Raw genomic sequence first — 16,762 nt, forward strand, 5'->3', positions numbered from 1 at the left:
AGTGAGAAACTTAATATAAGATGAGACATTGATCTTCCTTTATATAGTGATTCCCAGTCCTATACCTATCACTCTATTTAAAGTTTTTTATATAGATCTACATTATTAAGTCCATATAAATTATTGAAATCTAGTCCATTTTATTAGATTATAGTATAAACTATAATATCATCTCATTATCTAAACCAAATTAACTTAACATGATTTTAATAAAATACAAAATAAATAATATAAATTCATGCATATTCACAATATATATATATAATCCTCGCAATTAGATGGTAATGAGATCTGTCCACTATCTTTAATTCTAGTCAAGCAAAGATGATGATTGGTGACGAATGATTTTTACTTCCTTTTTTGCTGTTAATAATATAGGCACCCATGCCATTGCCATATATAAAACATAGGAGAGCATGATTTTGGGTGTCGAAATTAACATGTCGCTTATAACTTTTGCAATAGTTGTAATGAATATGTCCACAATCATATGATTGATAGTAGTTCTGTGTATGAAGAACATAATTTTATGCACCCGAACGAGAGTATGGGTAAAATGTACAACCGTCTAGAAAAAGGTTATGATTAGAACGAATCAACTTCTTATATATTTTCTTGTTTTTAGTAATGAAGCTAGAGAAACAAGTTGGATTCTGGACACTTAATTGCGAAACATTTTTCATTTGGAAGGCAAGATTGTGTTGCCTTTTAGGCATAAAAATGAAAACAGATACGTATTGGCATCATGTTCGGAGACTAGCAAAGTAAAGAAAATGAAAGGTGAGGACTGAGGAATGAGGAGGAGAGGAAAACTCTCTTATTTACATCGTTGGGACAAAAAGAAAAACAGAAGAAAATAATACGTATGTACCAGAGGATTAAAAGACAATAATACGTATGTGACATTGCATACCTTAAACAGTGAAATTGATCGACGCGTATGTACGAAATATAATGCCTAGCTATCTGGCTATCTCTGTGGAGTCAGGACGGGAGCGGCTTTGTCAATTGACGATGGATCCATTGCCATTAAGTCATCTACTAAATAAGGACAGTTGTCCTCCTTCATTTCCTCGACACCCCGACTCCCAAAGTTGGCAAACAAAATCGATGCCATGACAATCTGCGCTGCAGCAAATGATGCAAGCCTCTAATTTTTGTCCTCATGAAAATGTACAACGCAGGGTCCCAGGTCCGGAGTAAAATCAACAGCCACGAAAACCAGTTGTCACCTCGTCGTTTGGCAGTGGACCCCGAGTCATTGACTGTGTTGGTGTAATTAATTAGCTCAACTGACCCAACCCACGCCTCTTGGGCTACACCCTCCAAGCTCATATTAATCTCATGTCCCACTTGAAAGGCATTCAAATTTCAATCCCGCAAAAGTTTTACCTATTCACTATCAAAAAAGAATTAAGAGGCCAATTGATCGCATTCATAATAACTGCAATATTCCCGTTAGAATTCGAGGGCTTAGATTCAGTCAAACTCACACATGTACGTCTCAGATTTAACACGAAGAATGTTCATAAACTTTTTGCCTTTCCTTAAAAGCAGTACTAGTATTTTATTTTTTTTCATATTATTGGTGATCCTTGTGGGCAAAGGAAATCTTTTTATGCTAGGAAGGAGTACAGGGAAAAAACTCGTTTTATATAGAGCCAAGCCCTGTGGTTCTTCACAAATTAACTCACTGCCAAAGCTTCTCTTTGTTTTGCGCTCGTCGTCTCTCGTCTCTCTCCGTTGCCTTCTTGATCTTCAATTAATTGTTTGTTGATAGTCGTGGTTTGCGAGGATGTCCTCTGCTAAAAGAACCGTGGCTTTCTTTTTGATGCTGGCTTTCTTAGGAGTCTCCCTTGGTGCCGTTTACAAGGTCGGTGACTCCACTGGTTGGACTAGCTTGGGAAATATCAACTACGGCAAGTGGGCTTCTACCAAGAGCTTCCATGTTGGCGACTCTCTTCGTAAGTTTCCTCATCAATCTTCCTCTGTTTCTTTTCTTTCTTCTAGTTGGTTCTATTCTTTTAGCCTTTTCGTACTCTAATTTCTCTTTAAAATAAAAATTGTAACAGTTTCTGGGATATATACTGTCAGTCTGCAAGGTCCATAGTTAGGGATTTTCTGATGCACAGTGTAGATATTTGTCTTGTGTACAATATTACTGCACGATGATATATCTTTTTTGTTCGTTTCCTTAGTTTTTGATTAGCTGCTCCCATCACTTCATTGAAGCCTTTTACAACCACATTCTAATGCATACCCAAGGGCGGACCTACCTCAGAGCATGACACCACTCACTTACCAAAATTATTTACTTGTTATATTACTAATTTAGGGTTTTATGTAGTTAATATATTAATGAATTTATTAATTTCTTTTATAATTTTATAAAAAATGAAATCAAAGATTTCAAGTAAAAATTAATTTATTAAAAAGTAATTTATATATTAATATTTAAATATTATATGAAAAGATAAAAAAAAATTTTCTATAACTCTTATCTAAAGATTTAAGTCTTACCCTTCTTGATTTTTACTGTATTTTTCACTCTCTCAAGATCAATTCATTTAAACTTCAATTGTAAATAATTTTTTACTCATATTAAATTTTTAAATACATCATTTTTAAATTTTTTTTATTAATTTGATAGTTTAGATTCATAGTTATAATTTAATTAATAAAAAACAGTTTTATATGTTAAATAATATTTTAAAATTATTTATTTTTTTAAAATTTATTTTGTAAATATATTGTTTGATTATGTATTTTATATTTAACTTTATGTAGTTTGTGGATGTTTATACTTAGTTTTGATCAATGAATAAAAATTTACTAAATTATTAATTATTAAATCTGATAATTTGTTATGCAAGACTATATTTTATTTAATTTCAATAATTTAGTTTATATTAATGAAAAATAAGTAGTAATTTTGAACAGATTTTTAGATAAATTTTCTTTGAAAGACATTATAAAATATAAAAAATTATCCCACAAGATTTAAGTTTTGGCCAACAACAGTATAATTCTACTAATAATGATGCACCACAATCTTTTAAGAAAAATCGTATCAAATGTGATTTAAGTACTCTTGATAAATCTTGAATTGAAATTTTTTTAAAATTATTATTTATTATTTTAATTATGATACTACTAAAAAAAATTTTAAATCCAGTGCATGCCCATGCATCTCCCCTTCCCTATGGAGAGAAATATTTCTTAATTTTCGTGTAGAAACAGAACCTAATAAAAGATGGTCGGTATGCTCTTCCTTTCGGTTGGTAAAAAAGAAGCGTGAAAAAGTAAAGAGGAAAGCTTTTTTCCGTAGAGCCGCTAGACAACTGTAAAAAGCAAGAGATAAGTTACAAGTTACTACCATTTAAAAAAAGTTTTAAGCTTTTGACACCACTTTGAAAAACTAAATCCTTTTGACTTGTAGCTTTGAAAAGACGTTTAGAATTTTTTTAAATTACCACCTAATATTTTATTTGACTGCCATTTTTCCATGCAGTTTTCGCGTACAACAATCAATTCCACAACGTGATGCAAGTGACCCACAACGACTTCCAGTCCTGCAACGGAACATCTGCCATAGCCTCCTACAACTCCGGATCTGACACCGTAAGCCTCAAAAGGCCTGGCCACTACTATTTCCTTTGCGGTGTCCCTGGCCACTGCCAAGCCGGCCAGAAAGTTGATGTATTGGTCACACCATTGTCCGTAGGCCCAAGTGCAAGTCCGAGCCCTTCTCTTTTTGGTCCAACGCCTGCAAACCCACCTTCAGAAATGTTGGCGCCTGGACCCGCTCAAAGCAGTGCTTCGTCTCTCACCTCCTCCGAGCTTTCCTTGGCATTGGGTCTCGTTGCAGTTTATGTCTTTGGTTTTGCCTTCTAGACGAGTGGTCTTTACTATTGTGTTTGTATCGGGAATGCTTGACATGATTATATCGGCGTAGCATCATTATCATATGGGTCCTATGGTATTAGGCTTGTTTAATTGCTAGATGTAATAAATGTTTAAAAATATAATATACTATAGCTTTGCTTTTTCACCGTTTCTCCATTTTGCATTATCAAAAATTTTTGTCCATTGTTGTGAATCTAACTCATTCATATTCATTCCAATAAAACAAAAGAATCATAAATCTCCAAACACAAGGAACGCTGATAGAACCATTATATTACCTTATCATGTTCAGCTCGTTGGATATTTCATAAGATTTTTATCTTACATTATTTAGGTACACAAGATGTTAGTACTTTATATAAGTAAACTTATTATAAGCTTGTTGTAAGTAAGAGAAGAAAGTGGATTTCTTGTTGTTCTGATAGTTTGTGCAAATCAATCGGGAAGAGTTTGTTAAATCCTATCTGATTTGGTATTCTGAATATTTGATTTGGTCTTCCAAAATAACGTTTCAACATTTTAGAATATTTGATTTGGTCTTATAAAATATTTTATCTTGATTGTTTAACGTTATAAAGTATATACCAGCCTTCATTTCATTCTCAATGCACCAACTATTCTCTCTTCTTCTTCTATACTCTCTTTCTCTTCTCTACTTTACTAAGTTCTTTCTTATTTAGAATTTTCTACTGTCCTTGTATCCCTGATAGTTTATGCAAACGAATCAAGAAGAGTCTGTTGAATCCTAGGAGAAAACCTCTATAGTCCTTTTGCATCGAGTTTCATACTATGAAAATTATCTTTAAAGACTCTTCTTTTCTACGTTCTTTCTTATTTAGAATTTTCAGTGATTCTTGTATCCCTAATAATTTATGCAAACTAATTAAGAAGAATCTATTGAATCTTAAGGATAACTACTACAATCCTTTTGCATCAAGTTTCATATTCCGAAAGGACGAAAATTATCGTTAAGGACAATGTATCACACCTCAGACTAGTTCGAGTTGATATCTACTTTGAATTTTCGTCAACAATCTTAAGGATAATGGATTCCCACACAGACAATGTTAATGCCTTTGTTGTAGCTTCCACCACCATTGTTAATGGTTTTACCCAATAACCATTGTCGTCATTATAAATATTGCCAATCTAATGCCAGATAGAATCCAATATCGTTAACAGAGGTACAATAATAATAATAATAATAACACAATTGGCACCATAGCTTGGTTGGTTGGATCTATAGTTTGGTGAGTGGGTCGCACCAAACTATTTTAGTATAAAAAATGCATGAAATGTGATTTTTGAAAATGTGCAATTGTTAAATGTTATATTCTGGTCCATATGTGAATATTTGTATTCTTTATGTGTGGATTGTGTATAGATTAAAAATATGTTTCAAAAGTTATGTCCTATCATATCTATATACTTAAATACCATGCTAGTATGTAATTGCATGGGAACAAGTGTCGATTTAAAAAAAAAATGAGCCTTGTTTGGTGAGTCATTATGATTGAAATATGATGCTAAATATATTAATGTTTGGTTGGAAATATGATCGTGAACATGCTTGAAATTGATAACTTGGTTTTGTTTGACAATTGTGACTAGTATCCAGCAAAGTATGCAATGTAAGTGGAATTGGTTAGAAATTGTGTATTATTGAACTTGTATGATCAATTAGAATAAATATGTCTTTGTAAACATGGATTATTAATTGATTTTAAGGCTGTGAGTACGTGTGAAGTCAAAGGAAAATAAAATCTGACCATATATGTCACCCAAGATTTGATGTAACATTGTAATGGCAAAACTAACTAGGTAATAATGATATGTGGATCTTGGATGGTGGAATTATAGTTCTAGTCATGTAATCCATAAATTGATATATATATATATATATGTATATATCTAGATGTGATGTGATGTGATTATGGTTATGTATGATATCATTCTACATTTGGTTTTAGTGAAAGTATGGTGTTATTCAACTAATGATCTAGATAAAGGGGACTATACCTTTATCTGAGTGCTATGTTTATTGTGATTATGACAATAGAAGTGCTGCACGTTATCTGTATATATTAAATATATGAGTTTGGAATTTTTACTACTCCTTTAGGCATAATGTTGTGAGTTAATAATAATGTTGTACTTAGATTAAATATCAACTTCTGGGTTGACAGAGAAAGCCAATGTTATTTTTGGTTGAAAAATTATAAGATGTGGACGTGACCTAATACTAACACAAGAACATTATATTGACAGGGTACTTATAAAGTTTGGCTATTTTAATATCACACTTGTAAATACTCCTTATGATGCCAATATCCAATTAAAGAAAACTAGCGGTGATAGTGTGGCTTAGTCTGAGTATGCTCAAGTTATTGGGAGTTTAATGCATTTGATAAATTATACTTGACTTGATTTAGCTTGTGCTATGTGTAACCTGAGTAAATATACACAAAGTCTTAATCGAGATCATTGGATTGCTTGAGTAGAGTAATGAAATATTTGAAAGATACCATAAACTATGATATTTTATATAATCAATTTTCCACTGTATTAGAAGGATACAGTGATCTTAACCGGATCTCAAATTCAGATGAAACAAAATCCACAAGTGGTTATGTATTCACCCTTGGTAATTGTGCTATAACTTACAAATTAGCCAAATAAACAATAGATGCTAAATTTACAATGAAAACAGAATTTATAGCTTTGGAGTTGGCTAGCAATGAGTCTGAGTGGTTAAGAAACCTTTTAGCAGATATTCCATTGGAAATAAAATTAACACCTTTTGTGTCTATGCATTGTGATTACCAAATGGCAATACCCATTACAAAGAAAAAAACTTTCAATGGTAAGCATAGAGATATTCATTTGAGACATGATGTAGTAAAGCAAATGTTTAAAGATAGAATTATGTCTATTAATTATATGAAGTTAGAGTTGAATTTGGTCAATCCTCTAACTAAATCCTTAGAAAGATAATTAATTAATGATACATCGAGGGGAATAGGACTTAAGCCAATTGAGAAAAATCAACAATAATGGCAACCCAACCTATGTGAGTGGTGATCCTATGAATTAGGTTCATATGGGTAATAGCAAATTATTTGTTAATAAATTGATGTGCTATTAAAATTATTGTCCCTACTATGGTGTGTGAATAGTGCAAGATTACAATGTAAGAAAAATTGAGTTAAACTCTTAATGAATTCCATATTCCTTATAAGTGGTGTATTAAATTGTAGTGTACACTTGATGGAATCACTTATATAAATGTGGAGTGGGGTCTCTCCTATGAGAATAGTGACAAATTCTGTAAAGCACTTATGAATAACTAGGCATGCGCATGCCCTATTCATGTAAAACCGTGTTAAACAATAAAAATTGTGCGGATGTAATGTAATTGATGGAAATCATATTTCACATAAAAAAATTTTTGTTCATATAAGTTATAAACTTCACCTAAATTTTGTGATTTAGGTTTCATTCTTTACAAGCTTGGTTCATAGCTTAAAAAGCACTAGTCTTAATGTATTACACTCGAGTGAGATTATATCCAGCAAAAACTATCTATTATAAAATTTTATGAAATATGTGAGGGATTATTGGATATTTCATAAGGTTTTTATCCCCCATTGCCTAAGTACACAAAATGTTAGTGCTTTGTATAAGTAAACTTATTTTGGGTTTACTATAGTTAAGAAAAAAAAAAGTAGCCTCGCGAGCACATGATATTGGGCCAAGCCTTGAGAAAATGCGAATTGCCCCTACACGTGAGTATACACGTGGGCGAAGCCCAAGTGATATTTTGTACCTTGGTAGTCAACTGTATTTTTACCTTACCTTGACTCATTCCTTTTATTATGGTAAAAAGAGGAGAACTGGTCTTTGATTCCATAATTGATTTGGTATTCTAAATATTTGATTTGGTCTTCCAGAATAAAGTTTCAAAATATTTGATTTGATCTTATAAAATATTTTATCTTTATTTTTCAATGTTATAAAATATTTTATTATGATTTTTTTAATGTTGTAGAAGGTTCTTTTGGTAGGGATAGAAAACGTGTTACAATAAGTAAAGCGAAATGAACTAAAGGAGATAGAGAGAAAGATTGGAGCAGTCCTTGAAGTGTACATGTTTTGGTAACAAGCAGTTAGGAATAAGAAAGGTGAAGAAAGCAGCAGAGCATGGCAAATAGAAAATACTGAGTCGAAAGAATAGGTTGAAGAGGTTTGAGAGAATTTTGAAGATAATCTCTAATGGGCTTTTGATAATTTCTCATTACCTTCCAACCTCCAAGGCTCTCATATCTATACTAAATAAGAACACTTTCTTAAAAGTAATTGAGGGAACATGTTCAATTATGGAGAACGTGCTTGTTATGGAAGAGCATGTTGAATAATGGTTTCTGGGATGTTAAGAGAATGACCATGTAGTTGGGTAGTGGAGTAGTGACACTTGATAGTGCACCACGTGTACTCTTAAAGAAGAAAAAAAGAAAAGGGTAAAACACATGTACTTCAAGGAAAGATTAAGAGAAAATTCTCTTAACTATCTCCATATTTAAGCCACCAAGCCAAGCTTTCAAGAACATCCCAAACGTAAAGATAACTCATGAACCCTGCCACTCGTTTTGAGTTACTTTCACTTCCTCATATGGAATAGTTGTTCTATGCTTGTTCCTATTCTGTAGCACAATACTTCAAGAACTAATACTTAGTCAAAATTGGACATCTACATTTTGCACCGTGCATAAAACTTCTTATAAAAAGTTTCATGCATAAAATAAGAAGATGCACATAAAATAAGAAAAACAATACTTTTATATATTTTTGTTTTAAAGAATAAAGAATCGCTTACAAATTTATGCATTTATTATTATTATTATTATTATTCTGTTATGTGTTACGCGCTTGGGAACATCTTTAGGCGCTTTCATGCTTGAAATGCCCCTAGGCACTTCAGCACGTGGAACATCCTTTGGCGTTTTCGTTCTTGGAACACCCTTAGGCATTTCTATTGGGAATGGTATGATCAGATTAAATGCAGCGGAATGAAACAAAAAATTGTAAATGAATAACAGAAGCATGTTGCACCTACCATGGATCTCCTTGGTGGTTTTAATACAAACAAAACCAGAAGAGAGGAATAATCAGAAAAAATAAAATTACCTTTACCAAGCGATATGGCTATCACAATGGTACCTCTTCTTTGTCCAACCTATGAACACCACAAAGGAAGCAAAGAACCTGAGCCACTTAAATGCTTGGCCTTCAACGGTTGCATACATGGTTGCACTTGAACCTTCACAAAAAATGAGCTTTCTTAACTATGCCTTTGTACTAGCAAGGTGGATAACAACTTGTCATCTCCACACAATCACACTCATCCTAACCAAACCACAAAGTTGAAAAACTATTTTTCCAAGTCACTTAAAAAAGTGTGCAATGAGGCTTTTCTTGTTAGTTTTTTGACAACACAAAAAAACTAACTTGTCTGTTTCACTTGTATAATGAAGGGTAGCTAAAAAGTGATATTTATATCTAGATTAATTAACTTCTTAAATTGCAAATAACGCCTTAATTTTATAACCCTTTATAATATTAGCCCAACACTTAATTAAACCTTTTTCAATTAAGTCATTGTAAATTAAAATTAAATTAAATTTACTTTATTTGTTTGCAATTAAGGTTTTAATATCATAACTAATTATAATATTAGCTTTATGCTTAATTAAACTATTTTAACTAAGTTCTTAAAAGTTAAAAATCTAGTGTATGATTTAAGTCCAACTTAAATTATCACACTCCCAAGTTAAGTCATAATGTAACTTATTGTGCATAACCCATTAGGTTCCTAACATGTTTATAATTAAATTGAATTATAATTTTTATTAAATTGATTAATTCAATTTTATAGACCAAGATTTGCGTATAGTAATGCATCATGGCTATCTAATTGTTAAGAGAGTCAAAAAGTTTTTTGATAACCTTTCAATATACAGTCTATCAATTTAATTTATTCCCTCATCGTATATCTTGAAAATGATAAAAGCATGGTACAATATCTACTCTTATTGATTTTCAAATTCATTCTTGAAGTTAAATCATTAGCTTTATAGAGACTTATAAAATTTTTTTTTGTAATCTCTAAGTTGTCTTGGCCAAGGACTTCAACACGTTAATATCAACCAAAAACTGTTATGATATGTCCCATAAATCACTTGGGGTGATGATTCTTTTCTTGACCACTCATTTGCCTTTACATGCTTCATGCTACAACCAACCATGTCCTGTTTTGGCATCCTTGGCAAGACTCGTAGGGATATGATTAAATATATAGCATTCCACATATAAGACAACTTGATGTATCAAGTTTAAAGAGTATTTGTACGATTGACACATGGAAAATATTTGCATAGACATTAGAGTGAGATACTAAATGCATTTCTCATGTTGGGTCATGTTCAGTGAACTTATTCATGGAACAAACACCTACATTCTAATACCAAGCATCTCTACTTCAATCTATGAGATCAGTTACTTACTTTCCAAGTAAGGAATATAGATTGCACTAATCTTTTAGCATTATTCATGTCCAGTCTCAACAATACATCAACCAGGAACATTAGAGATTATGCTTTGATGTATAGGGATCTTATAATTGTAACCCAATACAATTTTCTTGTAAGGCATATTAATCTCATGGACTTCATCCAATAAACTTATAACCAATATCATTGATGTCTTATTGATGAATGAAAACCTTTAATCATTCAATGTGAATGATATGATTGCATGATTGGAACTAAGACTTAATAAATCTCAATTGGCTGCAGGTCTTAGTTCAATAGTTTCTACGTTTAGAACACCTTTGGGCGTTTCAGCAATTGGAACGCCCCTAGGCGTTTCTACAGCATTTCCACGCTTGAAACACTTCTGGGCGTTTCTATGTTTGCTCTCTACATGAAATTTTTTTTATTGTATTTTATGCATAATTGGAGTATTGGATTAATATCAAACCTTGTGGGCAAATAAAGCTATTGATTTATAAAATAAATCCTCTAGATAATAAAGAGTTCATAGCCTTTTAATGATAGCACGTTGGATATTATAGAAATTGATTTGGCGAAACTACTGTGAGACCTCGACCTTCACAGACATGTAACGGAGGTAAACCCTATGATGTGAAATAGAGGTAGTTTGGTCATTTTCTTGACGAGCTCCTAGAAGTGGGTTTTCTAATATTATTAAGGCCTAAGTAGGCCTAAGGCATAAATGAATGATGAAAATGAGGATAAAATGATGATGAAAATAGAAATAATGATTATTTCTAAGGTAGGGGCAAAATGGTCATTTTTTATCTCGAGTCTAAATTTTTAAGTTTTCATGAACCTGAGTATTTCTAGACTATTATGGACTTTATCTCCGTGTCAAAAGAGTAAAAAGATTGCATAAAAGATTGGAGAAAGACAAAGCCAACTTGTTAAGGGCATTCTCGTAATTTAAGTGAAGTTTGGATAAGCTTAGGCTATAAATATCTCATTTCTCAAGCAGCTTCCTCATTTTTCCAGCAGTTTCTTGTTCTTCTTCCTCCCATCTCACGTTTCTTCATCTTCCATGGAAGCCTCCCTTAAAACTTCCATGACTCTCTCTTTCTAGCTTCAATTTTCATGCCTTTGAGCACTTTTTCATAGAACCTTTTGTGCTCTATCACTCTCTCACCTTAAAACCCTTAAAAAGTCTTTGTTTAGCATTTTTTTCTCACTAATTGAAAGTTTTAGAGAGAGAAAAAGGGATTTGCCATAGTAGCTTGAAAACTCTTAAAAAGGAGTTCAACTATAAGTCCACCAAGGTTAGAGATGAGTTAGGGTTGATTTTAGGTGGTTAGAGATGGCTAATAATTAGAATTATGGGCTGTTATATTTTTTATGATTATATTATGTGTGACAGGTTCCAACGAGGCCTCACATGTCTGTTTGAAGCAATAATCGAAGTTAGAGTCAATTAAAGATTCAACAAATATCAGTGAGTGAACTTGCATTTCAAAATTTCTTTGGGAAATGTAAATGTATTTGGATGAAACATTTGAATGATTTTATCCAACCTTTCTTTAAAAATGTGTGCCGAGAAACAAGCTCTTGATAAAATGTTTTGATGTTGTGAAAATGTGAAATGTGTGAAAGGATGAATCCATGTGCTCCTATATTATGTTGATATATATATATTGTGCATTGATGAATAATGTTGTGTGATGATGTTGAAGTGTACGAGTAGGGAGGGCACACATGATGATGTTGAAGTGTGTGAGTAGGGAGTGCACACGTGATGATGTTGAAGTGTGCGAGTAGGGAGTGCACACATGATGATGATATTGCATTAAGCTGAATGTGGTGGGATGGTATGCATGATGATGTATGTATATATATGTGTGTGTTCGTGTGTGTGTGTGTGTGTGTGTGTGTTATAGAAAGTTTATGAAACTAATTGTGATTGTGTTGTATGTTGTCATTGTTAATTGCTCCCAAATTGCTTTTCATTTCAACAAGAAAATAGCTTTTGATATAACAAGACCCCTTTTAACCAAATTGCTCTATTTCTTGCTACAGCGAGATTCATTTTTGCTGCAGTGAGAAGCTCTCGGGTTGAAGGGGGGTTACACTGGCCTGATTCTCATAGCCGCGAGAATGTACTCTCGCCGTAGCCAGAAATTTGCTAAAGCTTCTCACTGCAACGAGATTTATTCTCGTTACAGCAAGAAACTCTCAAATGGTTCCAAATTTTTTAGTGCAGTTCCTTCACTTTGACAAGGATTTTGACCATCTTCCTATCAAAACTAGGCAAAGTTGTAAACATAAAATTGTAGCCCAGCATCTTAAGTTTCTAATGGTCAAAAATCATGTCAATTGGACTTTTGTAGTACGAGATATGCTTAAAAAACCAAAACATATGCAAATCAAGAATGTTTCTCGCTGCAGTGAGAAACTTGCTGTCATGCTTGCTATCTTGCTTGTTTTTGACATATTTTTCACCCATTTAACCTTATGGATTGATCATGGGTTTTTGCAACACTATGAGGTTATTAATCAAAGTTTAAAATGAGGGGTTTTTAGTAAGAAATTAAATCAATTGCATTGTTTTGAAACAAGTGCATCATGATTTCCAAGTTTTCCTTATCGATTGCTTGTTCCCTTCTTATATTCACTCACTAAGTTTTATACTCACATTTTTAAACTTCATGGTTTCATATTTGGAGGCAGTTGGGACCTAGATTGAGTGTCCACGTATACTTGTCTTCTTGGTAGGTACTATGGCATCTCAGTAGCGGTACCTTCACTTAAAGTCACTCCACTAACGGTTGAAAGTCTTTTGTCTATGTACACGTATATGTAATGTAAACTATTAAAAGTCATGAGGAACAAGATCTCATAAAGAGGCTTGCTTGAGCCTAGTGGGCTATGCCCATTAAGCCCATGCATCGGTCATGGCCCGAGATTTGGGCTGTGACAACTACTTCATGCCATTAATTTATAAAAAGGTTGAAGGGGCCTAAAGCCAACTCTGTTACATACAACTAGGTGATTTAAACCTAGATAAAGTACTTGAACATTGCAAACGTTTGCCAACAAAGCCAACATTGGAATCTATGGAGTGAATTGTACAAGCTTTGAATGAAAAACAAACAAATTGTTCAATTTTTTTTCAAGGTATTTGTCTAAATTTTACTTAACTTTTTGTTTTCTTTCTGGTGAAGAAGCAAAGTTTTGGAAAGAAGAAAACATGGATCATTTAGGAACCTCAAAGGGAAATATTCAATATAAATAATGAAATAGAGTCATTCTTAGAACAAAGTTTCTAGTTTTGAAGCCCACTAGATTGGGAAAAAATTATACATATGAATAAACTATATATGAATTGGATAAGACTTAACAAAACAGTGGAAATCAAGAAGACTACATACTTGGTAACAAAATGTGTTGTTTAGATACACGGTATGAGAAATTCCTCCACCAACTCTCTTCAAACTTTCTATGCATTTTTTTTTAGTATGATCATAGGAAAAGTTCAAGACAGGAGAGAGAAGTAGAGATATATGTGGAAAAACAACAAGATGTAGAAAAGTATTCGATAAGAAAATTTAAAGTATTAGATTCCTACTAAGAAAATAATTCCTCAAAGACTACAAATTGGAGAGAATAGTTTTATGGAAATTCACAATCAATTTTTCTATAATTTCTTTCTAAGGTTTCTTTAAACAAGTAAGTTCTTTTTACAACAATATTGTGTTTTATTTATACAATTTCTTCTTTTTTTAATTTTATTATTACTTTTTTTATTTCATTTGTTGTAATGTAACTTTCATAGGGAAGAAAGGAAAAGAAAAAAATTATTATTGCTGCTATATAGCTTTCCTTAAATAGGAATTTCTTTTACATATATGTTTAGTGATTTATGTATATATATTCTTTACTTGTTTTGTTTGGCATAAAGATAGAAATAAACAAAAAAACAAAGGGCAAAGATAAAAAATAAAAAATAAACATGGAATATTACTATAATTTTGAAGGATGTAATAGTGCATAAGTAGGAATGACAATGCATGAATACTTATCTAGTTGTCTTTGTTGTTCGTGTTTGTAAAAATTTTATCACCTCATCTTATGGCCAAGACTTGTTTTACCTCAAAAGTTCGCTATGATGAGCTTGGTAGGGCTACTCTTGGAAAGAAAAGGAAGAATACTATTACAACTCCTCTTTTTAAGAAAATGGCAGAAGGGAGAATTGAGATAATGGTGTCGTCAAGGAAAAAAGAGAAGATTGCTCCTCTTTCTAAGAAAATGCTAGTAGGGAGAATTGGGATGAAGTTCAAATTTGAGTGTGGTAAATTCCCACTTTGGGTCACTAAATTTGGATCCAAATCACTATGGGTCCACAGTTAGGATAATGGGTAGAGAAAATTTTGAAGAATTTCATTTACTTGATTGCTCTCAATAATGCTAGAGTCCTTAATGTTGTAAGAGTCACCACTAAATTTCGTATTTGTAGGGAGACTAGAATTAAAGTATGGCATGCTATTTCTGCAAGGTGGAGTACTTTTTCACATACTATAATTATGCTTGAAAAAAGTTTATTTGTACTTTTGAAGACATGTGCATTTTTTTTTTTGGAACTTCCTTATGCTGATAGAGACAACTTTTGTTCCATTTTTTTTTCTAGGGAAGAGAAAAGTGTTAAGAAATTCTTTATGGACTTGTTTAAGAGCCAAGTTAAAGCTTCCAAAATGGTGCGTTTTTCTAACTAGGTAAGGCTGTTTTATAAGAAGTTCAATATTAAAGGCTAGAGCCATCCTCCTACGTATCTAGATCACGCTCACGAGTTAATGACTTTGTTAATCATATAGTTGACTCCATATGTCCTCCCAAGTTGTCTAAATGATGGGATCTTTTCTTTAGTTATTCCTTATGCGATCAAATTGCTAAAGGTGTGAGCTTTCCTCTTGCTTCATTATACTTAGGATCTTTATATAAGAATATCACTCTAAAACTGCTAAATCAGTTGGTCGCTATAGAGTCTTGACTTATGTGGATGTATCATTCATTTAGATGTGTCTATGGGAAAGATTCCATAGTTGTGCCTCTATTTCTATCGTGCACCAGCCTTTTGTGTCTTCCTCTACAAATAAAGTTTTAAAAAACAATTATAGAGCTTGGACATGGCATAAGCAGACTTATAAAGAGAACATTCTTAAGGTGTTGGATGAGGCAGATCAATATACTACAAGACCTTATGTAAGATCAACCAATGGTTTTAGTGATCCAACAATTTATTACAATAGGTGAACATTTAATGTTGGAAAATTGAGCTAGCGTGGATTAAACTTCTTAATGTGGATTCATTCTTCTTAATTACCTTCCATGATTAAGATGACTAGTTTAAGTGCTGATATGAATTCATTTTCTATCGAAGTATACTCTCCTTATAGAGTGGCGCATCAATTTGGGTATGATCAGCCAACTGCACCTAAACCCTCTTTTCTTGAAAACTTCTCTTCTTGTACTTTCTTATTTCTTATTGGTGTACTCAATCATAACATGGATAAGTTCAAAAACTACATTGTCCTAGCCTTTGACAGAATAGGTGCCTACTATGTTGGTTGATATACTTATTGGGGAGACTATCTTTAGGAATGGACCTTGTTTGTTATGCCTAATCCTAAAGTGCAATTGCATGCTCCTTCCATCAGTAAAAATGACGCGTTGCTTCGCTTAATTCTTTAAAAGGACAAAACCTCTCACCAAGGAAGCTTGTTTCTTACTCTCTTCATCTCCCTTTTCATTACATTCTCACCTTGATATTGAACTCCTATTCTCTTTTTTTTTTAAAAAAAAAAGAGAGTCAACTCTAAGTGCAGAGGTGGAAAGAGAAGATATCTTAGAGTTTAAACATGAAAAAGAATCATGTGACCACACAAATAATTATGAGTTCAATGATGAGTCAGTTGAAGGGAGGCTTCCCAGACATGAATATTTAAGTTTGGGAGAAAGAGTGGATGGTAATGCTATACAAGAAAGTCTAATAGATATGATCGATTTTTTACCTTTTACTATGCAAAATGTTGGTGGTGATGAGGTGAATGCCACTACTAGAGTTGATTAAAGTGTTCTTGGGACTATTTCAAGTAATGTGAATTCTGATTTTTACTTTGGGATGCCTCAATGTAACAATGCAAATGTCATTTTTGAGGAAACTTTTGGATTTACTCGAAGCATTCATAATAACTTTGGAATTGGTGTTATTCTTGGTGTTGCTTGCAACGTTTTCTCTTTTAAGAGTGTTTTGAATG

At 32.6% G+C, this 16,762-nt stretch overlaps 1 protein-coding gene across 1 annotated transcript; it reads left to right on the plus strand.

The window, feature by feature from the left end:
* LOC18613347 (mavicyanin) lies at positions 1,467–4,056 on the plus strand. Its single transcript, XM_018115099.1, has 2 exons — positions 1,467–1,964; positions 3,512–4,056. The coding sequence occupies exons 1-2, from the start codon at positions 1,796–1,798 to the stop codon at positions 3,892–3,894; spliced, it is 552 nt and encodes a 183-aa protein (XP_017970588.1). The 5' UTR covers positions 1,467–1,795; the 3' UTR covers positions 3,895–4,056.

This window comes from Theobroma cacao, chromosome 1 (genome assembly GCF_000208745.1).
Source record: "Theobroma cacao cultivar B97-61/B2 chromosome 1, Criollo_cocoa_genome_V2, whole genome shotgun sequence".
NCBI lineage: Eukaryota > Viridiplantae > Streptophyta > Magnoliopsida > Malvales > Malvaceae > Theobroma > Theobroma cacao.